The 24,434-nt window shown below is 39.3% G+C and overlaps 1 protein-coding gene across 1 annotated transcript in view; it reads left to right on the plus strand.

Annotated features, from left to right (window-relative positions):
- Window positions 1-702: 702 nt before the first annotated feature.
- The window catches only part of LOC104076352 (myosin-10-like), a gene marked incomplete at its 3' end in the record, with an annotated part of 58,222 nt that continues 34,490 nt past the window's right edge, over window positions 703-24,434 (plus strand). Inside the window, exons 1-2 of the mRNA XM_009577183.1 lie at window positions 703-1,047; window positions 14,372-14,528. Coding sequence (XP_009575478.1) covers window positions 703-1,047; window positions 14,372-14,528 — 502 coding nt within the window. The remainder of the gene's footprint in view (window positions 1,048-14,371; window positions 14,529-24,434) is intronic.

Genomic DNA, 24,434 nt, shown 5'->3' on the forward strand with positions numbered 1-24,434 from the left:
TGTCAGCACTCATGACTGAGAGCAGAAGCAGGCTGTAGAAATGCAAAGTCTTAGTTTTTCAGGAAGAATATGAGCAAGGTTTACCTAGCTTAATGGCTTGCAGAAACCCCAAGTGTCTCAAGTTCTTGTCTGTAGTTGAAAATCCACATTTTTAAACATATTCTCGCTAACTGTAGTTAGCTATCCACTGAACGTTTTTTATATTTTTTTATCTGTCTATCTATTTTTTTTTTAACGGTTCAATTGAAGTTGAGTTTACTTGGCAAGCTTTTGTTAAATTTGCTGCTCTTCCTTATCTAGGGATAGAGTACAGATGCATATTTTTCCTGCTTGTAGTTCTCACATTTGTTGCAATGTCTCTCCATAGTAGGTGCACAACTAGAACCAGTTTATACCGAGTTTCCTGTACTGGGTCTGGGGTTATACTTGACAGATCATTTTAACGTTTGTATGGGCAGTTGGTTTATTCAGAGGGCCGCTGTGTGAATAGGGGCTCTTAGTTATATAGCAACTTTAGCCTATGGAAGAAATTAACGATGCTTCTTCATGAGGAGGAGATACAGATATTAGTGATAGATCGTTTAATTGGTGTGCCATAGCTCCATTCATTTCATCAATAATAATATGGTATGTAACATACTCTTTGCTCTTTTCCTCTCCAATTTACAGGGTAACTGATAGTGGACAGCTTCACTTCCTACAATGGCACAGAGATCTGGACAGGAAGATCCGGAGAGATACCTCTTCGTGGATAGGGCTGTAATCTACAACCCTGCCACCCAGGCTGATTGGACAGCTAAAAAGTTGGTGTGGATTCCTTCAGAGCGCCATGGTTTTGAGGCAGCCAGCATCAAGGAGGAAAAAGGGGATGAAGTGTTGGTCGAACTGGCAGAGAATGGAAAGAAAGCACTAGTCAATAAAGATGATATTCAGAAGATGAATCCTCCCAAGTTCTCTAAAGTGGAAGACATGGCAGAATTAACCTGTTTAAATGAAGCCTCTGTATTGCATAATTTAAAGGATCGGTATTACTCTGGGCTCATCTATGTAAGTACTAATTATTAGATTCATTACAGGTGCTAATTCAGCTGAACTTATTTGATTCCCCTTCCTTTACCTATTTGAAATGGAGGAAGTGGGTCTTGTCTCTGATTTTGATAGCCTAAATACTTTGTGTCCCTAGCATTTAGATTAGTCCAGGGTCTTTTTCCATGCTGTGTACAGGTCAAGAACTCTGTTGTCATAAAACAAATAATAAAAAATTCTCCTATGGAAATAATTCTGCAAGCATCTTTCAAAAATAGAATGCTAAATGGCAACTCTGGGTGCTTAGCTCATGCCGCTCGTTAGAGCACTTGCCTCAGACATGCTTAACTGATACAGTGAATAGTATCAAATGGCTTGTTTGAGCTGACGAGAGATTACAAAACCTAACTTTGCTGAATTACTGTTGTTTAATTGCTCATATGAATAAGCATATATCTTGCTTTAACTTGCTGCGTATTAAAAATTATAATGAGAGGCTGTGCTATGCTATTATTTAAAAGCTGAAGTTGGAGAGTGCTAGGAATGCAAAATGTCTTTTTGGAATCTAATATCAACTTAGTGGGCCAGGAAAGAATGTGTTCAAGTACTTAAAATAAACCAATAAGATAAAGCTTTCTTTTTTCAGTGGTTTTGAAGCACTAATTGGAACATCTGGCTTATCACCATCTTTCCATAGAGTTAGAAATCACAACACCATTGATGCTGCTTTTGACCCTGTTCCTTCCTTGAACAATATTAAATGAGTGTCTGTGGCGTACAGTTAAGAGTAGCTCCTTGTCTCTTGGCAAACTGATTGCATAGTGACTTGTTGAGTCAGAGTATCATTAAGAGCTACAAGCAGACTTTCTATCTTAAAAGAAAGTGGAACATCTGCTTAAGTGCTTGGCTCATTTTAATAAACACTTGTTCTAAAGCTTAAATCCATTTTATTTAGTTCCACTAGTTAGTTGGCTCACTTTCCCTTCTATCTAGGTATTAATGGGGTACCTTTTTTGCTTGGCCCTTGGTAATATTTGGACTTATTAAAAATTATATGCAACTTCAAAATATTCTTTGTATCTGTGCTTCTTTGTTGGTTTCCTATGTGGGTTTTTGGTTTTTACCCTTCCATGGCCTTACACCAAGACCCTTACAGCAGAGCTCAGCAAAAAATACTTCTGGAATGATTCCTGCAAGCTTATAAGTAAACTAATTGGATAATTAGTAAGGACTGGATTGAAAATTAAAAGTAGACAAGTTGATAGGTCAAAGGTTTTCAGTGTATGTATCAATCATAATGCTAGTTGTTATGAAATTCATTAAACTATTATGAGCATATTTTATTATGAAGGTTAAAAGCTGAAGGCCTTAAATTTCAAAGCAAGTTCTAGTCCAAGGACTCCATACTATCAACGTAGCCATGAATGCTTCTGGAGGATGGCATTGAGAACCTGTCACTCTTCTATATACACAGATAATACAGTACTGTTACTTTGACGGGCACAGACTGATAAATTAAAAAAACTCTGCTTTGTGAAAGGCTGGCTTGTCATATACATGGAGTTTAAGTGATATCCTCTTTTTCTCCCCGTCCCCCACCCCCCCTTCCCAAAAAGGTGCTTTCTGCTTTCATTCTTTAACTGTTGAGGCAGACTCTAAAACTTGGTTCCTTGGCATTGAGAAACTGCTGTCACATAGGAGGATTACTGCACCAGTATATTACTAATGACCTCCCTTGCCCTCGAGCTGGAAGAAGTTGGTTGGGATCAAGAAGCTAATGGATTTGTTGGCCTTAACTGGAGGTCTGAGTTACAGGAACATTGCTGGAGGATGCTACTGTTACCAAGAATAATGTTTCTATGCAGCTGTAATAATGGCTTCTTGTTCGAAATTAAAACTCAGCTTATTTTTTAAAGGAAGGGGAAAGCAGTTGCGACTGCTATTAGAGGCTGAATGCTGGCAAAGATCAATAGACCATAGAGAGAAGTTTCATCAAGAACTTGCGCTGGTGGGGTTTTTAGTGTGGTTTTGGTAGGGATCTCTGTCAGGGATCCCTAAACTTCTTGAATGTGACACTGTCATTGGTGCTGCTGACTGCACAGCCTGGAGCGATTGTCATTGCCTGCATAACCTGCTGATGTTCGCTTGGTGTAAAGAAAAGAGCCAAAGCTAACTGAGCTGGTGGAGTGATTTATGGTGCTTTGGCCATGACAAGAGTCAGTTAAAGGTATGCTTTGATTTCCAGATAGTACTCTCATAATAACCAAACTGAAATCTTATATTTTGGTGTTGGTCTCAAATAGTTAGATCAAGGTGGAGATGGTGAATCTGTTTTGGTTTCCTTTAATTCATAATAGGCAGCATGCCGTGTTGCCTTTCTAGGAAGTAGAAGGTGAAAGACGGTCAACTGAAGTAGATACATGTTTCCTTTCAATCCCCAGAAAGGAAACAAGCTGAGGGATTTGGTCAGTGGGTCTAGTCATTGGTCTATAATCTACCTCTTCAATATGACACTGCTGAAGGAACAGGGAGGGCTGACTAAAGCTAGCTAGTGCTGGTCGGCACTGGGCAGTGCTGCTCATTTCATCAAGAAGAGTTTCAAGTAACATCTAAGTAGGGATGGCGAGGAGTTTCTGGAACTTCTAGCACTTCTGATGTCTGCCAAGTGGCATGATCTTGGCCTCTCAGTTGCATTATTACTATGCTGTGGAGAATGGAGAATCTAGAATACAAGTGGCTTGTAAAAGCATGATGTCAGTGCTTGGTCCTGTCTTTATTTCTGGTCTCTTCATGACAGCACAGAAGATGAAAGGTAGCAGGATGTGTACAAGAACGGCTGGGAAGAATGGTTGGAGTGTAAACTATAGTGATCCTGGTTTTGCTTTGGAGATGAAGTAACTTCATTTCTTGCTCCTCTTTTAACATCACCTATTCCATTTCTTGCCACAAGGTTTATTTTGAGTGTAACTGAAGAGTATGTTAAAAAAATTCTTTCCTAGAGGAGCTGTACTATCTTTGCAAATTCTTTTGAAGTATACTATGTACATATTCACCCCTGAGAATGGGGCAAATCTGTCATTATGACTTCTTGCACTTTTTTCCTTAACTCATCAATGACTAAGCATGATCCTGCAGAATCTCAGAGTCCCCGAGATGATCTTTGTTCATGCTTGAAGCTTGGTTTTCATCAAGTTTGAGTGTTGGTCTGTGAAGGTGCAGCCAAGATGCAGGAGTGGTTTTTTTTTCTCATTACTTCTACCTTTGGTAGGAGTTTTCACTCTTCCTTCTGTTTCATAGCTGAATTTTTCCAAATTTTGTGCTTTTCTAGGGATAGCATTCTTATGGCAGGGATGTATCATTTGAGTCACTAATACTCTAAATTAGTCTCTCATGTCTTGCTGTAGTAGCAGCTTCTCATGGGTTTTGGTTACCTTAAATGCTTGTTAACTGTCAATTCTTCAGCCTCATATAAAACTTCACTATTCTGCCTGCTCTGCTTTAGAGTGGCCAGCTTCAACACTAGCTTCAGCATGTATTTAGTAATATCCTTCATAGGTGTAGATCAGAAACTGGAGGTAATTCATTATAAGGGTACCCAGGAGGAATACCAAAGCCTTAGGAGATCCTTTGAAGATTTGGAATAAACATGATTTCACTCAGACTGGTTCTGTGGTGGTTCTTGAATATCCTTATACCATGATGAACTGAGTTCCAGATATCTTTCTGGGGGCTTTAAGAAAGGAGTCTAGTTGTCAGAGGTTTTGGGTCACCAAGGTCTGTAGCCTGAGTGAGGAAACATCTTTATTTTTTCAAGACCTGCATGTAAAATGCCACTGTGAAGGCTTCTAGATATCAGCCCTAGATTTTGGTTTCTGCTTAAGTCATATCAGCAAAATATGATTTCATGGGGCGGGGAGCGGGAAATAATCGTTGAATCAGACAATGCAATGGAGACATCCACTGGCAAGAGTGGATATTAAGGGTCCATCAGCCTTGAATGCTGCTAAGTCCTCAAGACCACCGTTGCGTTGATGCTTTGTGACAAGCTGTGATAGGCAAGGCAAGATTACTGCTCCAGTAATTCTCCTTGTCACTGCTTCATGAGGTTCGGGGTTTATCATGAACCAGCTTCCAAACTCTTCATGGTCCAGTATGGTATCTGAACGTAGGAAATCACTGACTTCAATTTTTAAACTGCTGTGCTGTAAGCTGCAGAGGTTCAGGAGCAGTTTTGTTCATGGCTCAGAGGTTTGTGGTGTCAGTTAACTGTTGTGAGGTATGTGGGGAGCCCAGCTGAAGAAGTGACTTTGGCTGGCTGAGCTATAGCTGTCTCTTTCAGTTGGAGTCCTGGGAAAAGGGGGACACTTGAAATGGGTCTCTGGTTTTGGTGGGAAGGGGTGGGAGTGGCAGGGGAGATAAACAAGAAGGAGGATTTAGTCTGAAAATGAAGTGCTAGGAGAACAGATGCTGCACTTGACAATATGGAGGGGAGAAATACTTAGGTGCTCTGATGGAGAGCTGCAAATAAGGTCTGAAAGCTGCAAAGGAGTTTCTGGTGTAGGAAGAGGCGTTTTCTCCAACTTGATCTCTTTGCACTTCAATATCAACAATATATTAGCTTCAGTGTCTATTCAGAAAGCTTATATATAGGCATGTCAGTTATGTTCAAAATTAGGCTTCTACTCGGAAGTTTACTACCCCATTTCACTCATATGGCTGATCTGAAGGAAAGAACTGTGTCAGTATTTTTTTTAAAGTATTTAAGTTGTTTTTTACCATTGTGTTTTCTCTGTACTTGGAAGAGAGAGTAGCTAGTTAGTGTGCAGTTTGAGAGTCCTTTCACTTCAGAGCAAGATGATTCTCTTTTTTTTTTGAACTCTGAATGTAAATTTTGAGATATGCTATACTAGTTCTAGAACTGCAAAAATCAAAGTGGCCAGGAGTGTTCCTGATCACTCTAAATAATGTTTCAATGCTTTGTTAGGCAGCATTCTGGATATAACTTTCTTAGTATTTTGAATTTTTAAGTCTATTAAAAGCATTTCAGTTAATCAAAATGCAGCTAGTTGCATAGATCAGGAATGTAAGTACCTCATTTCTGCTTAAATGGAAAGCAACTTGTTCTTGATATTGCAGACACTGTCTGGAATTGGAATGAATAAGCTAATGACTGTTAATACTTATAAGTAAGGGCTAGGTGACACTTTCCAGCAATTTGAAGTTTTGCTTTTGTGTCAGTACTTCTTTTGATGGCAAGAAAGACCCTTCCATTTCCCTTTTAAAGCACATTTTAAATGTTTATATGTTCCTACATACTCTATTAATGAATGTAAATACATAACCTTGTGCTCATCTTGTTAACAGGAATATTTTGTTAAACCAAAATGGATTTCTCACTAAGTGCACTAGCAAACACTAATAGTATGGATCCTGTAGAGGTTTGACACACCTTACTGATTTTCCAGAAAAGTATAACATCTGAGTTGCAGATGGCTGTATTTTAATGGTCTGACTGGTAAGTGCAGACTAATATCTGAAAAGTTCATGGATAAATGGCACGTTGTCTACTCAACGGGTCTATAAATGTTCAAGTTTGCTATCCTTTCTAATTGAAAGAAGATATCGCAGGACCAAAAGTCTGTCTTGTGCAGTCAAAAGTTCTCATTCCTGTACCCAGTGCAGTAAGATAGGATGAAGGAATTGCTCACTTAAACATAGGGTGTAATTAAGCTACAGTAAAAACCAAGATATTCAAAATCCAGTGGGCTTTATAAAAATCTATTTAAAAAAAAGTTGCCGTTGCCACATCTGTTCTAGTCCCAGCTCTCTTGGAGGAAGTCCATTGCCCACAGTTGATTATATGTGGCTTACTGATACCCCATAAATCATTACAATTGCTACTTAACTGCTTCCTGACCTCATTCAGTCAAAAGGATTAAAATTAATAGAATTTCTCAAATGCTTGACTTCTATTAACCCATGTCAGTATCCAGATGGCCTCTTGCCTTGGTGTGACTGTGTGTGGGATGTTTCCCTGGTGCTGTCTGTTGTTGGTGAGCCCATGACCTACGTTTGTGTGCTCAGCTAGAAAGTTTCAGGTGGGGACATGTGTAGGACGGATGCATGCTGTAGGTGAAGTCAAGTTAGAAATGACTAGTTTTGCTGATCTGAGGAAGGACAAAAAGATGGTGAAGCACTCTTGAGGAAAGGGTGTCAGAGTCCTCCAAACTCTAATGAAATATGCGTTATCTTCCGTGCCCACTCCACTTTTTTTTTTTTAGCAAAGATTTTTTCAAAAGGGTTGGAAACTGTTTATGTAAGGCTGAGAGCTCCTGGAACCTTGCTGCTAATTATTGTTCTCTGTATATATGCTTACTGGGTTTTCTTTCTACCAGTAGAAAGAAGAAAACATGCTTACTATTGTGCGATTAAAAATACTTCAGCAGATATTTTTGATAATTACAAGTATTACCTCTGTAATTGGTCTGCAGCTCTGTGCTACTTTTTTTTAATGTACTTTCCATTTTATTGGGGCAGAAGAGGGAAAGAATGAGAAATATGCTGTAGTCCCCAGTTCCAGAGCCTGCTGTGGGTGGAAACTCTTATAAAACTGCACTTGAGGAGCTGTCTGTAAGCTATTTCCTCTCTTAAGCTGCTGCCTCCTGTGAGGCCAAAGCATAACCTAGAACAATCTGTGTTATTATATAAGCTTCTGTGTTCTAATTCCTTTAATTTTGCTGCTGGTCCAGTTGGGAATGTTTCATATTACTGAGTATTGAAGACTGGTATTAAAAGAACCTGTAAGAAATGGAGTTTATTATTTAATTTCATCTATTGCTTAAGACAAACCAGTCACTGGATCTCGTACCTTATATATAGCAGAAGAAATGCTGGGGTTCAAATTGTAAGTGCTGCTTTGACACAAGAACTTGTTTTTAAATTAACTCTGATTTTTGGAAGACTTCATGAATGTGATCAAGTTGAGAGAGTTCTGTGTAGGGTTTAACTTTGTTAGAAATGTCGGAGGGATTTAAGGGAAGTGAATCAATACCCTCCTTGCCCTCAGGCAAGCAGAGATATGAAAAAGTGCATGTTCTTGTCAAATATTCTGTTTCTATAAAAAATGGTAGCTTAGCAGCCTAAAAAGGTACAATAATTTGGACTCCTGTCCAAGCGCTCAGTGGAATGCACTGTGTTGCAAGACACCCCTTCAAGCTGTATGCCTGCATCAGAAGTCACGGGTAGCCCATTGTAAGTCATCTGTAGAACAGTCAAGCTCCAACATGCAGCTATACAGGAGCCTTGTGAAAGGATATTAATACTTTTCTGGCCCTGGTGCAACCTAAGATCATGTTTTACCTCTTAGCAGTTGCTGTGGCTGAAGCAGTCATGCTGTCTGAGTGGCTGTGACACTGAGCCTGTCTATCTCTGAAAGGTGGTGAGCTGACAGAGCAGGAGTATAACCTGCACTGCTGATCTAATGTTGGTTTTTCTCTCTTCAAACACATAATCTATAGGCTAAAAATGTGAAAATACTGGTGAACCTCCTCTCTTCAGTGCTAGCTGTAGCGAACAGCCATAGACAAGTCTTAAAGTTTGGGCTGTGCTTTTTCTTTAATAGCTTGTGTATGTGTTGTGCTCCTTCTCTTTCTCCTGCACAGATTTTACTCTTCAATTGTCCTGAGTAACAGTCAGTGGCTCTTGTCCCCTAGCCTCTGTCAGAGCTGAGATTCCCATTACCCTGCAGGGGGTTCCTTACCCTTGTTGGCACCCTTGACTCCAACTTCTTGGGTGCCAACAGGACTTAACTGGTTTTTCATCTAGCAGTTTGGCCTTGTCCAGAGATATCTGGGATAATTTCTGGGTTCCAGTCTTGACTGTCCCCTGGCTGGGGAGCAGAGGTTTGGGGTGGTGGTTCGGGGGCTGCCCATGGTGCTGGGGCAGCTGTGTGGCCCCTCTGCCACTGCCCTGAGGGGAGGTGGGTCATAGCTCAGTGGGGAGGGAGGGTAGCTGCTGTGCAAAGCAGAGAACATGTTCCACCCCATGCCACAGCCTCACTTTCCTCCCCTCTGAGACTGAAGAGCTGCCTGCCCTTCTTTAAGGCTTGAACTTAGGATTGGATAACTGCCTCATTTAGGGGGAAAAGGTAGTACATGAGAAAACCATGTCGAGCTCAGAGGACTTAATAGGTCTTGGAGTGTGAAAGGTGGGTCCATAACTTCAGGAAGTGAAACCAGACAAGAAAATGCTGTAATACTGCAATTTATCCATCTAGACAATGTGCTCTATCCCATTGGTGTATGGGATACCGCTTAAAATGTGTATTGCTTTCTAGGCTAGAAACTGCTGGTTTATATTTCAGGTAATAATAGGAGATGCCTAGATGCTTACTTCAGTTTAATTACTTATGTAATAATAGAGTAAATCTGTCACTTTCTATATTTGAAGAACTGGAGATAAATGTTGAACCTGGATACTCAGGTGATGCAAACTGATTTTTACAAATTCCGAGAATTTACCTGCATCTCACTAATGCGCTCTGAAGTGATGCTGTAAAGAGGCCTTTTGATGTTGTGTCAGGAGTAACCAACCTAACAGTCATAACAGCATATTCCTTGATGCAAGAGCTGTAAAGCTGAGCTGTTAATCTAAGGAATCGTACAAGGCTTTTGAGACTAATATCACCATATGTGTATACACGGTGAAGGTTTGATATGGTTTTAAGGGAAGACAGGCCATGAAAACCTTTCTTGCTCTGGAGCCCACACTCCAAATTTAGAGCCTAAATTCCCATGTGCTTTCACCTGGAAATAATGCACTCTCTATTTGCCAGTCGTTCACTTACATATGCCTCTTTCTCAGTTTGCTTACTGCTAGGAATATAATGTAGTTTTCAAATAGGCCAGCGCCAGGAACCTGAACTCTGCAGTCTGGGATAGCTTACCAAAATCCAAATTACTAAATGATATACTACTGGATAAAGGCTTGTAAGCATCTGGAAACATTCAGACTCCACAATTAGCATTCTGAAGGAGAGTTTGTATAACAAACCTCTGTCAGAGCACTGCTTTACTATTTGTCTCTGGAGCCTTGCCTAGAGAGTGTGCATTCCAACATGCCTTATTGTTGTTGGTTGATACTGTCTATGTCCTGTTCCTTGGTAAAGCAGAAATGTGTATGTTTCAAGCAAGTAGCTTGTTTGCAGCTGATCCCATGGTGAATAAGCATCTTTACTTGCCTTTAAGTTCTTAATATACATATCTACCTCTTGTCAGCTGCAAAATTAATGAAGTCTGGTTCTTTATCCAGACTGTAGCTCTTCGGTGCTTGATCCTAACTGTAATTCAGATCTGACAGTTTCAGCAGAGTCTATGTACTGCAGAACAGAGAGGAGGCACAGGGCATCACTCTGCCCCTTTGGCATGTCTGAAAGCTCTGGGCATCTTTAACAGTTACATGGTGGTATTCATTAAGTAGGGTGTCCATTTGTAAGGCAGGTGTGCAAATATTCCTGTTAATTCTTTCTATGGCTGGTCACCAAGAAGCTTTTCAAGGTGTGTAAAACAATCTCAGCCTACTTTTCCTGTCTTCAGTTTGCATACAGAAAGCCCGTAGTTCCAATCTGCTGTCTTAGATAAGTAATATACTTGTACTGTGAGACTTGCATTTACAAAATAGCTGTATAAAATTTTTGTACCATTTACCTCCCTCCCAATTAAACTTGACTCAATAAAAGCATCCCTTCTGTGTTTATATGCCTGCCAAGCCACAAAAACAACCCACCAATATGTTCATATGCTGCTTTCTGCAATAGATGATGGTCAGGAAATTTGGGAGCCTTGTGGGAGAACTTGGTGCCATCTTCCTTTGAATAAATTAAGGCTTATAGTTTGGTGCTGTTTTGAAGAAAGTGTGATTTTTAAATTCTGCAGGGAAACGGTAGGAGAGTGTGAACTGAGTGACAAATGTGCAGGAAATCAAGATGTTGGAGTTCAAGGTGCTGCATGTGAAGAGCTATGTCATGACACAGACTTAATCGTCGGGGATAAAAGCCTATCCTTTAGATTTAGTTGCAAATAAATGAAGCCCAGCACTGGTGAAATGGTAGAATTTTGTGCTTCATAACTTCTAATTTGGCCCAGTTCAATATAGAGCCTCTTAAATTAACCCTTTTCATTTGCCCAGGACATTTGCTGGTCTTCCTCTACGTTGGCTGAATTATGTTGGCATCTAGCTGGACTTTGTTTATTCTGATCATTCCAGGTTCAGTGATCCATCCAATTACTGCATGGGGAGATAGTCTAGAAAGGCTTCCAGGTTAGGTATCATCAATAGAGTTCTGAAGGATTGTTGAGTTTGTTTTTATAAATTATCAATTCTTTATGTAGCTAAATAGTAATAACATTTACTCCCTGTCTATGTTGGGGAAATAAACAAAAGATGCCAAAGTAACTGGGGGGAGGAGGGAAGGATAATCTTCAAATAGCTGTTCTGATCGTAGCAGTGAAGACTTTTTTTTCTTTTTTACTTACCAGATCAGTTTATTCATGTCTGGGGAAGGGCAGTGATACTGGGGAAAAACCACAACTCTCTTTTTGTGAACATAAAAGGACCAAAACAACTGATAAAAGTTTTAGATGAATTTGCGGAAATATTGAGGTATTGCTCCTGAAAGAGGGTGACTCTGTAATATAGCTAGTATATACAGCAATACCCTTACAGCTTAACCATCAGTCACTGTTCTGAGAGTTCCTGTCCACAGTAAGGTATAGAACAGCAGCCCATGGAGGTAAATTGCAAGTCTCTGAAGCTGGGTGGGTGAAAAACAGACCAGGGCTCAGAAGTGCTGCTGGGTGACAGTCCAGAATCATCCTGGAGGAAAGAGCTCTGCTGGCTTAAGCCAGCACGTGGCTCGCCAGTTCATGCCATTACATGCCATTAAGCCAGTTCATGCCATTACACTGGTCAGAGGGTGTGTTGGGACAGATCTGGAAATGGACTTTGGCTGTGTGAATTCTTTTGCTTGTGACTAGATCTCATCTGCAGTCAGCAATAAACAAGTCTTTTTTTCATTAGATGTGGCTGTAGTGGAGAAACACAACGTAAGTGCTGTTCAGTGATTTTGAGCTGGTGATCAATGTGCTTTTCTTCTAGTTATCCTTATTTGAAGACTAGAATGGAAATCAGGCTTGTGGTAATTCTCAATGCCTTCATGGCACCTGTACTAATTGTAGATGAATGTGGGTGGCCTCAGTTGAGCACAACAGGGAAGATGGCTGCGTAGGAACATAGCTCCAGTATTTATCAGTTAATTGGCTCCTTAGTCAGTTGTACCATGCTGTTAAAATAACTGTCGTGCCTTTCCTTTCCCCTACAGTATCACTAGTGGCCGTGAATGAGTTTGGTCAGGGAACTGATTCTATTACCAACCAATTCTTTTTGAAATTTATCTTCAGGAGTATCCAGCTCTGTAAGTTACTGCCAGGGCGCCGATGCTGGCAAGAGGGACAGTGGTAGGCTGGAAAAGAGCCTGGGGAGGAACTGCCTGCTTGCCAACTGCCCCATGCTTACGTTGAGTTAATGACTGATAAGTTGTTCTTTATGCTTGGGTCAGTTGAAAGGAAACAGATGTTATCAGGTCTCTTGAGAAATAAATACCTGATTACCAAAGATGTTTGGCTGGGTAAGGTACTGCAGATGCTTATCATCCAGCAGATCTGACCAAAGCGGAGGGATTATTTTCCTATAAGGACATAAGATGTCCTTATGTCAGGACATCTGGTATAAAACCAGGTTCTTTTTCTTTACCATCGGTGCTCCTGACTCAATTCAGAGATCACCTTCTATTGGTCTTCCCAGAATCCCTTGTAGGTGTAGAAAGAACAGGGCACGTTTTCCTCCAAATAAAATCTTTTACATATTAAAAAAAGGCAGATCAGGAATTTCAGCTACTCTTTTCATACAGATGTAGCAGAAATATTTTTTAAATCGACAAATGTTATAAGAATCATGAGTTACCTGCTCTGAGCAGCTGTTAATGCTGTCTGCTTACTGTCTCCATTCCTTCTCTCCTCTCAACCTGCAAAGGTAAGAAACACAGTTTTCCTGACATTCAGAAAGATACTCCCTGTTTCCGTCAAAACTGGTCTCTCTTGCTAACATTCCTATGCTAGTAAAGATGTGAATAATATTAATGACCAAAAAGAATACACTTTCAAAGCATGCAATGAAATAAAGGTGAATGGAGAGATTTTGCTGTGTTAAAAACTATCAATTTAGGTTGCTTCTGAAAAGGCAACAGCCATCCAGGTGCCTTGGTTCAGGGAAACACCGTGGATTAGCTCTGGTTTTTTGCATGGTACAAAGCTGTCTGTGAGCTTAACCTTTGACCCCTAGTAAGGCCCATACAACCAGACCATGCTCATCTGTCCCTCCCAGATAACGAAGTATGAGTAGCTGACTGTATACATTTTTCTTTCATGTATATTTATATGATCACTTCCTTATAAATAACTTCTATGGAGCAGAGATTGAACTGTTCTGAAGTAGTCTTTGATGCTTCATTCACAGGGAAATATGGACCTGTATGTATTGTTTGCAATGCGTGCTCAATTTTGTAAATCTTGAGGCATTTTTTGACTAAACAGGATAAGAGTCAAAGAAATAAGCAATGTAAAATTTGTGCTTGAGTTTCTTGATATTATGGTAGTCCTGGTAACTTCTGTTCAGTATCAACTCTAAAAGCAGACCATGAAATGTCTGCAGTGCCAGCTGCCAGGCTATCCATCAGCTGGGGTGGGACAGTGGAGGGAATGACCTCTCCAGGAGGAGACTGCTTTGGGATTGAGAAAGGCTGAGCAGGAAAGACATACAGATATGAGAAAATAGTAGGATAGCAGAAATAGTGGTGGTTGGAAATAGGCTTTTTCCTTATCCAAATTATTTGCTAGAGTAATTGAGATTATCAGTTCCTTCAACAATGAAAAAATAACTTTGAATGCACATTTTACTGAAGGAGTTGAACATCAAAAGATGTCCATAAATCCTGTAACTTGGCAAATGGAAGATTTAAGTATCTGTGGGAAAGAGATCAGATGCTCCACTTCATATTTACTCACATTTATTGTCTTTAAATTACTTTTTATGCAGGTAATTAGAGAGTCTTTTAAGAGAACTAGAAACCAATAATTTGAATATAGCATGCACTTTGAGTTGCTCAACAAAAGGACCTGAATTTTGTTCTAGATAAATATTATAGGACCTGTGAAAAAAGTTTTCTGCTCTTTATGGCTCTATTTCAATACTGTTTACTAACAGAAACATTTATCTCTTTTTTTTTTTTAAGACCTATTCAGGGCTGTTCTGCGTAGTTATAAATCCTTACAAGAACCTCCCAATTTATTCAGAAAACATTATTGAGATGTACAGAGGGAAGAAGCGCCATGAAATGCCACCGCACATTTATGCAATATCTGAATCTGCATATAGATGCATGCTACAAGGTAAGAATTAATTAAATGTTACTTAACAGTTAGTTGACAACTCTTTGTAATGTACCTAAAACTCGGGAGCTTCATTGTCCAGATATATAGTAATTTCTAACATGATCAGAATCTTTTCTAGTACTTTAAAGGGAGGGGGGGGAAGCTTTCTTACCCAGAACCTCAAACTTTCAGAATAGAAATAATTGGAGATTGACTCCTGTCGGCATATTTGTCGGACTTACTGAGGCACAGAAGCAAACTAACACTAATAGGAAGCATACTGTGCCAGCTGGTGGCACTGAAAGTTGCAGTAGAAATACTTTCTTCTTAAAGAAAGAAGAGATAAGATTCATGTCAAAAGATGTTAGTGCACTGGCTTTGAATGAAGTAAGAATGAAAAAGTGTGATTGAAAAGGGAAAGCTAAAGTATGTTAATGACTTGTCTCTCTAATTCTACAAAAATGTTGGTGTCTTGGCAGCTGACAAATAATCTGAAGTGACAATGAAACAATAGTATGTTTGCGTTCAAAAAGAGGTCAGGGAAATGCTTAACCTTGAAGATTTTTTTTAAATTTTTTTTTTTCTTCTCCAAACTGGTATAGGTCATGTCTGTAGTAGAATAGAGAGTAAGTTTATGAATTTTGGCTTTAAGGCTGTGCTGGACAAATACGAAAACTGGGAATGTGACTTTATATAAATGTGTTGAAATAAATGCATGCTGTTGAAATTGTAAAATTGCATTTCTGACATAGTATGTTGGAAACACAGCTCCTACCATCCAATATTGGTTCACATTTAGGTGGCTGTTTTACCGATCTGGAAACACGAGCATGTTGTATCTAGAAAAGCGTGTGTAATGAAGAGGCAGGTCTGAAAAATTTACCGTGTTTTCTGCTATAGACCTGGTATAGATGTACTGGAAGTAGGTTAAAAGCTATTTGACCTAGTTTACACAAGCTAAGAAAACACTGTTTCTGCTACCAGGTTAACCAACCATTTAAATGTAAATCTTATTAAAAAAGACATTTCCTGTCTTTAAATAAATCACTGTAAGTCTTTGTTTCTTCAGTTCTGCCTTTGTCTTCAGGGCTGCTTAATAATAAACTATAGGTTGCTGGATTGCTGAGTGCTTTTCCACCCCAGAAGAAACTATGCTGGTGCCACTGAGTATGGTGTTGGAGGGGCAAGCAATGGAAGAGCAGCAAATTGGGGCCACCAAGAGTTGTCACTCTCAACAGATATTTGGGGCTCTGTTTTTATGTGTTTTTATGAAAGAAAAACTATGGCCTCTTGACCAGAACAACAGCCTCTGACAGCTCAGATCAGAGGACCCCTGATAACAAGTGTATATGGAAGAATAGAGCAAACTTTAAGATTATTTTAAGGAGTTTATTCCTAGCAGTCTCAAGTGGCTTGTGGATAAGAGCTTCCCACTCTAAAAGCACAATATCTTTTGAAATTATCTCAAGAACTTTTCAAAAGTCCTCTAATAAAGTAAGTCAATGTCAGTAGTTATCACACTTCAGGTGCTCTATATATTTGTTCACATACCATGCTAGTACTGATTTATAATCTCTGGAGATCTTGCTACATGTACAAATTTTACTATTTTTGGAAGATGAAATGAAAAAAAAAAAATTCACATGATGGTCTATGTTTGGTTACAGTCTTGTTTTCTTTCCATACTGATATATGGAGGTTTACATTTTGTATCAAATCTCTGTTTGTGTCTTTCTGTGCTTGCTTTCTTTTTGGTTTTGATTATCTGAATTCTTTTCATTTGAAAGAATGAAGCCATAGATTGGAATAAGAATAGATGAAAACTATGCAACAGGATCAATTTTTTAGGGAATAACTTTTTCAAGGTTAACTAAATCTGTGTTTCTGGTGCCCTTCACCTGTATGGAGCTACTCCCTGCTTATTTTGGCAAGTGATGGCAATCAGCCAGTAAACTTTATGTTGGTGGTTTGCCTTCACAATTGCATTGCCAAGGATAAGTAAAAACTCTAAAACAGGCATTAGCAGTTTTGCGCTTGGCAAACATTTTACTGAGCAAACTGTTCTTGCCTGATTGGGTTGGATCAGAGGAAGAGACCTCCAGAGGAAGAGAAAAACAGTGCTGCTTCTGAATTTACAATGGACTCATGAAGCTGTTTACAGACACTGCTTCCTTTAGGAGGAAGGTGGTGTACAGACTTCTTTCAGAGATATGCTTGCCTGAAGTGTGAGACTCACTGCTATTTGTATCGGTGATTTTATACAATCACCCTGGCTTTACATAGTCTTGTGAAGCAGTGATCAGCCATGGTGAGAATGACTAGCAAGTATTTGTCTGAAGTGGGGTGAGTGGAGAAGTCTGGCACTGACATTGCTCAGTGCTGGTCCCTCTGCTTCCAGAGCTTCTAGATGGGACCTGATGCAGAGGCACTTCAAGGAACTGAATTTAAGTCTCCATATAAATAAAACTTGCAATTAAAACAACTAAGGTTTTCTGGTCATTAGGACATCAAATAATACTTGTCTTAACAGTAGGACATTATTAGTGTTCAACTTTTCTTTGGTTATCAGTAGCAACACAAGGTCAACTACAGAGTGTGCTTAGAATTTGGTAGGGAGAGCTAGGTTCTCCCTGCCAGCCAAGGATTTAACATAATGCACAAAGTGTTCCTCAGTCTCCTAACTATGCCTTATGTTTTGCTAGACTTTTAGTCTTAAACTAATGAAACAGAAAATATGTATCAGAAATTTTTGGCTAGTAGAAATAGATCTCTTACCAAGAACTAGCTGTATTAATCACAATGCTTCAGATTAAGTCATCAGAGTCTCTTCTACCACTTATTTGCAGCATAATCCTTGACCAAGATGCTTTTGCTGATAAGTCACTAACACATAGTTATAACTATAAAACTGTTCTACAGTTCATGTCCATGTTTGTGCATAGAGTTGCTTTGGGAGATAGATAAGGTGGTAGAGAGAGTGCGGTAGGGGAGATTAATTTTTCCAGTATTATTGCAAGTCGTGATATTGCTATTCTAGCATATGCATAGATTTCCTTTGATATGAATGACTTTTGTGTTTCCAGTATTTGACATCTAGAGTTTAATTATTAAGATTCAAACCTGAAATTGAAACCATAGGAATGCAATTCCTTTGGATAATATGACCATACTAATTTAGGTCAATGGAAATGGTTGGCTGTATTTTTCTGGCCTGTTCAGTGGTATTTTGTTCAGTATAATCATGTTTACTTTTCTTGTAGCTAATTTTTTAGGTGTTTGAGATGTGTTTACACTGATTAACAGGATACCTGGACCTGAGCTGTGACTCTGAACAGCCTGATTTCTTAAAACACAATTTTTCTGTGATGGTATTTGGGTACACTGGGAGTAAACTGTTACTCAGTATCTTAATGCTCTCATGCCTTTAATTCAGAGCATGGATGATTAGAGATCAGCTTCAAGTTTCTGCTAATCTGAAGTTTTGTATGTTTAAAATAATATTTATGCTTAAACAACAAAACATAGATTTCTGTACAGATTATGAAAGCAAAAGGCTTTTTGGTCGGCAGAAACAACTGACGCATGTGCATCTCCATAGTTATTCCTTGTCTTAAATGTTGCTGGAAATACTCCATTTTGTTAAACTGGCTATATAAATGGAGCACCGCACTTTACAGTGCGCTTTCTGTTAGGAAAAGGTTGTATGGAAGCATTGCTAACTGCCAGTCATCAAGTTGCTTCTCTATTCTTGTCCCGTTGAAGAATTTCCTGTTTAGGAGGACCTTCAGCCCTGCAGTCTTCACAGGTCAGCTCTCGTTGTGCCCTTTAGTGAGGAGGAGAATGGGCTGAAAAGCTATTTCAGTGCTTGTTAAACAGGGAGGACAAAGGGGCAGGGGGGAGAAGCCGTAAAACAGAGCATATGTTCAAGAAACCCAGTTTGCCATTTTGCAGAGGGAATAGTATTCTCCAGAGAGATCTATTGAGTTAGTGTAAGCTGTCACAAGAAAGACAGAGATGCAGAATTGTTTTTAATGGCCAAGTGTTGCAGCTGAACAGTTCAGTGGTGGTACAGCTGTGATGCAGGGATTTGAGAAACAAGTTTTGCAAGGAAAAGCAAACCTCATTGATTACTTGATCTCATAAGTGTTGCCTTTTCTGCAAGACTTGTAGTAAAGATTGAATGTGAACACAGTCATATTAAAAACAAGCAAGACTTCGGGTGCCTTCTGGTTATGACAGTCAGGATTTCTCTTCAGGAAGAGACTCATTACCTAGTGCCTTGACCTCAGAAGATAATAACATGCAATTCAGCTTTACATACTGGATTTCCCCTCTCTCTCCCCTAGTAATTATTTTTCAAAGTGGTGTGGTAGTAGGGTAAGTGTTACTTCGCAGGTGGTTTAGTGGATTTCTCTTGTACTTTCTCTTCATTTTCCTAATGTTGTGTTGAAGCAGTAAGTACACATAACCCAGAGGCTTCTAGCATATTGAAATTGTTTAGCCCTAGACAGAAATCAAATGCATAAATGCATAGGGTTGGAGTTGGTGTGCTTCACAAAAGAATGCTAGACTGAGCTTTTCACGGCTGCTGGACAGTTGACATGGTCATAAGGAATTGGTATCCTAATCCCTGTGACAACATTGACCTTAATTCTGTTTTGTAATACAATTTGCAAGACTTGCTAGTGTTCTTCTGTACTGCTAAAAGTTATAGGCAGTAAGAAGAAAACGTTTTGACAGGGACTAAGATTTTCTTCAAGAAAACTAATTCTGTAAGTCTAATAGTTCATCTATGACTATCTTTATTTTACTAGCAAGGGAGACTTGATTGTGTGAAAGCAGCACTAATACAAACTTTTCTCTAGTGCTTTTACCATACTTGGCTTTCCCTTCTCCCTCCTCCCTTCCTATTCTTCACTGTATTTCTAATGAAGCATGACATTGTTTTATTATGCCTCTTTATTCATTGACTCTTAAAAGTGCTTTGAAAGAAATATTAAGGAAAACTTGTTTGCTTTTTGTTGCCAAAGACCAGCTTGCCTACTAATATTACTCTTGTATAATTATGCTTAGTCTCTCCTTTTTATCCTGTTTCCCTGAGGACATCTTGATGAGCACTAAATTAGCACTGATATTTTAGGACTGCCTTTAATCCTGTTGCAGAGAAGGTTTATCGGAAACAGCGTAATACGTGAAGTGAACACCTGGTGTTGAAGCAAGTTCTGCCTACAGATGCAATACATCTCTCTTAAAAACATTGTATTGATCTATATTTTTAGTTAATCTTGATTTAAGTCCTCCCTTTGGGGATGTTTGTGTTCCCCTTCCCCCCTCCCCCACAGATATGGAAGAAAAGAATTGAAACTAAAATATGACAACTTCTTTCTTTAAAGGTCTATTAAGTCTTCAAATGGAAGAGGAAAAAATTACTCTGAGACTAAAAACCTGGGAGTGATGACTAACATTCTCTGTTATGTGAGGAGTATATAGAACCTGTTATATGTGCAATTAATATTCTTGATATTTTCATTACATCTTGACTTACCAAAAGATTTCCCAAAGCTTTTTAACTTTACAAAGTGCAGGATGGCAATCGAAGCAGAACTAGCTGCTTGGTAAATGTAATGTGAAGAAAGATGTATAGGTCTCTTTATTGTTACACTGTGATTTCTGTGTTTTCACTTTGTCCAATCAGGCTGGTGCGGAATATAAATACTTAGGTGACAATAACAATAACATCAAGATCGGTTTGTATACCAAGGGAAATGTGATAAACAGTGGTTTTAATGGCTGAGTGGAGGGGAAATCAAGAAATGAAGTAGAAAAAACTGAAATCCATTATGCTGAAGCAGTCTTCTGCCTCATTATTTTTGAATTTGATGGAAAATGAGAAATGCTTTTGTCAGCTGAACCTATTGTGCAATATTTCACCTCCGTCCCCTCACTTTTCTGTTCTGTCTCTTGGTATTAAATCTGTGTGCTTCAGTGAAAGTTATTTTCATGATCTAAATTATTATGCCTTGCTACACCATCCCTGAATGACATCAGTAGCAATTACTTATTGAACAAACTCAATTGAACTTAGTTTCTAGAACTCGGTTATAGTATACCGTCATGTCTTTTTTTTGTTACTGTTGGAAAAGTTTTAGTACTTCAGTGCTGGTGACAACAGTTCCTAACCTTTGACTTTCTCTGTGTCAAAATGTGTTTGTATGCCTGCTCTTTATTGGTGTTCAACCTCAAGGTTACAAACTTAATTAGGCATGATGATATTTACAGTAAACAACTTTTTTCTTAAGCCTCAGTTGCTTAGAAGTGTTACTTAAAGGGTGGACTCAAATTTTTTTGCGTAACTTCAAGAAAAAACATTCTTATATTTAAAAATGAGATAGGAGTGACAATTGTTACATAAAGAATTCTTAGTTTCTTTGGTGCCTTAGCTGTTTTCTCCCTGCTTCTGAAGTGGAGTGTTGCAGCAGATTAGCCAGTTCCATGGTCTTTTCGGTTGATATTCTGACCAACTGGTGAAGATTTTAATTTTAAAACTTGCTATGCAAGCTGGCCTCATAATTGAATTGTGACTGTGCTAGCCTACAGACAGGAATTCAAGACTAAGTGCATCCAACTTATGAAATCATTCATGAGATGAATCATTTTGTGCATATTACTCAGCCAGCACCTGCTTCTACTCTGAAGCTTTAGTTTAATTTAAACTCCATTTATTTCTAGGTAGTTGTGAAATGGACAATTCATTTCTGCTTGGCTTTAGCCTTCAGATGACATACATCAAGACATTATTGCTTGTGCAACAAAAACTTAAATGTATTCTAATCTTGACAGCACATTGCACTGTAACAGCATTGCTAGGTGTTGCGTGTTTTGCACAATAACTGTTTTTTGGCAGTCATGTCTGCATTCCTCTGGGGTGTTGAACTAAGAGTTTAGCTATGCTATAACTGCTACTGATAGCAATTGCAGTAGCTCCTTTTTCCTCCTCCTTCCTCTTTACTTAAATTTCTTTGTTATGCTCTGGCAAGGAAGCAACAAGAAGTAGGAGCAATTTTTATCACTTAGCAAGTGGAGAGAAGGGTTGAGGGGCTGGTGGTGTTCTGCTCTTCGTCTTCAACAACCCAAGGCTCACATCACTAACACGATTGCCAATTTATATCTCAGTATATATCTAGCTTCCTTTCACTTGTCCGTACCTGATGCTTTCAGGTATTTGGCCGCTTAGGTGTTCCTGACAGACTTTGTGTGCCTTCTTCAGTGATTCACAGTTGCAAGGTGTTGTGTACCTCTAGTCTGCTGTTTCATAAAGCAAGGTGAATAAAAACTCATGGCTTTTTGAATACTCTGGGCATTAAAATTCTTTTTGTTCTAGGGCTTTTTCAGAGTGATGGTAAAGCCATCAGATGATGTGTAGAAGGAAAACCCGGAAGAAAAAGCAGGGAAAGATGCAACTACCTCTTTATGTGTGTCTGCTATGAAGTTGCTTGGGGAAGTTCTCAAGCTGGGAACATTCCTTTGAGGAAAACATCAAGGAATCTCAAACTGAAGGATTAGTAAATAGAAAAATGATGGTAGGAAACTGCAAGAACCAAATTGTTAAGCTCAGAGATGGAATAGCTGACCAACTAACTGTGCCGCACGTGAACATTTTGGCACAAAACATTTGGTACCAAAGCACCCAAATGTTAGCTACTGGGTGCCATCTTTTTGCAATTGGGAATATGAAGAGCAGTATGCTTATGATTGGTGCCAAACATGTTGGTAGAAACTGTTCCAAAGTATAAAACTAGCCTTTGCAGGAACATACATACACATATAATCATATATAAAGACTCCGTATGGCTTTTTAGAAGAGGGGTCATGCCTCACAAATGCATTGATCTGTGAATTAATCTGTATGGACAAGGGAGGGCTATCTGATATGACCTATGTGGCTTTCCAAAAGTGATTTGATAATGATCCTAACCAGAGGCTCTTAAGTAACTGCAATACGAGGAAAGGCCTTCATATATGTAAGGAACTGATTAAAGATTGACCAATCTTGTCCATTGTTTTCTGCTTTTACTGTTTGGCAGGGTTACTGCTGAAAACCCTGTGGAACTTGTGGTTGTGTTCATGCTTCTCATTTATAAACTTCTTGTCTGGAAAAGAGAAGAGGTTGTGAGGGATGCTTGGCTTATGTTGTTATCCAGGGTAGCAAAAATGAGAGCCCAGCGTGAAGAACTGCACCTCAGAGTGTATAGGGGGTTAAAATGGTGTGTGAGGCTGCTGTTGTGGTGTGGCACACATGGGGTGTACTGGGGGAATGAACTTTAGTAATGTTGAAGCTGTTTACTGCTTGAGTAGGAGCTGTAGGGAGTGAAACAGATCTGTGGAAATCTACGTTCAGTGTTCAGCAATGGTTATAAATCAGGTAGAGGACATGAGGAGTAGCTGAAAGAGGGATCAAACCAGGAAACACTTTTGCCGTAGACTTGTAATAATTTTATCTTCAAAACTTTGTGCAGCTGTGGCCTTTCCCTGCTTTGGGCGAAGAGGAAATATGACAGGAAGACGTTCAAAGAACAACTGAAATTATCAAAACTGCATTCAGCGTGGAAATAATAATTCAGATCAGATATAACAGAAATCTAAATTTGAAGTGGCACAGGGAGAGGGAGTGGTGATCCTCCCCCCCCGCCATCTCTTCCTATGCAAGAACAAAGGGTCATTACTTGAAAATCACAAATGACATGTTCAAAACAACAAAAAGAAGCAAATTTTTTTTAACAGCATAGCTAAACTGTGATAGTCTGTGCCTCAGGATATAATGGGTGCTGAAAGCCTATGCTTGTCCAAAAAGCCATTTGAGGAATTCATGAGCTTGAGGTTTGAGGATGATGGATCAGGAAATTGCAGGAGAAATTGCTGGCTACTGGGAAAGTGTTCTGGGGAGTCATCCTTACCTGCTAGTTTTGGTCCTTGCCTTTCTGCTGTTGGAGTGTGTGATAACGACTCTGATTGCATGTGGTCTATCTTGCTACATCAGTAAGTTTACTTTCTAACCTGCATATAAAAGTGCATGTGGGTTAAATTGTAATAGTCTGTGTCTTCATAACACTGGAGGGTTGTGGGGTGTGACGGGTTAGTGTGTGCCTCTCTGTGCAGTGCATGGGAGTGGTAGGAGTGCAGGATTCTGCTGCAGCTGGCTTTTAAGAGGCTGATGAGACTGTTAGAAACTGTAGCACAGCTGTTAGTTTATTGTGACTGCATGGAGCTTAATTAGTCTTTATTGGGGTGCTTTCTATAAGTATTACTTCTTACTCCACTGAAGTGTTAAACTGTCTGAGAAGAGGCAACTGGTAAAATGTCATTGTATCTCTTTTTAAAGCAGTAGCTGTTCATGGTTTAAAAGATGAGGTTGAGTGTGTTTTCTTTTTTTTTTTTTTCTCCTCCTCCACAAAACCACAGGGAAACATTGCCTTTAGTACAGGAATGAATTCACGGTAGTTACTGGGTCAAAAATTCCTGCAATGATTATCCTCTTCTTTCTTGTATCCTTGTTTTTCACATCTCTTTCTTATTGAAGACTAAGACTGGAAGAAAGGGGGTATTAGGTGCTGAAAATGGGTGGAGAAAAGTTGTGGTTGGTGGGGAGATGCTCCTCCTGCTCCCTTCCTGCTCTCCATAGTGAGATATTACCCCCCTTTAGGGTAATATACACTAGATTTTTAGATGGAAACAGTATTAAGCTATGTAGGAAAAAAAACACCAATCGAAGCCATTCTGTAAACAGTGATTGTTCATGACAGTTTCAGTTACTGATAGGGAAGGATTACTTTAATTATCAGCAGATACAGTGAAACTATCAGATGAGTTGTTGGTGCCTTTTACTTCCAGGAACAAATGTTTGTGTCAGGCCTATGTGCTCAAGGG

This window comes from Fulmarus glacialis, unplaced genomic scaffold (genome assembly GCF_000690835.1).
Source record: "Fulmarus glacialis isolate BGI_N327 unplaced genomic scaffold, ASM69083v1 scaffold34384, whole genome shotgun sequence".
Taxonomy (NCBI): domain Eukaryota; kingdom Metazoa; phylum Chordata; class Aves; order Procellariiformes; family Procellariidae; genus Fulmarus; species Fulmarus glacialis.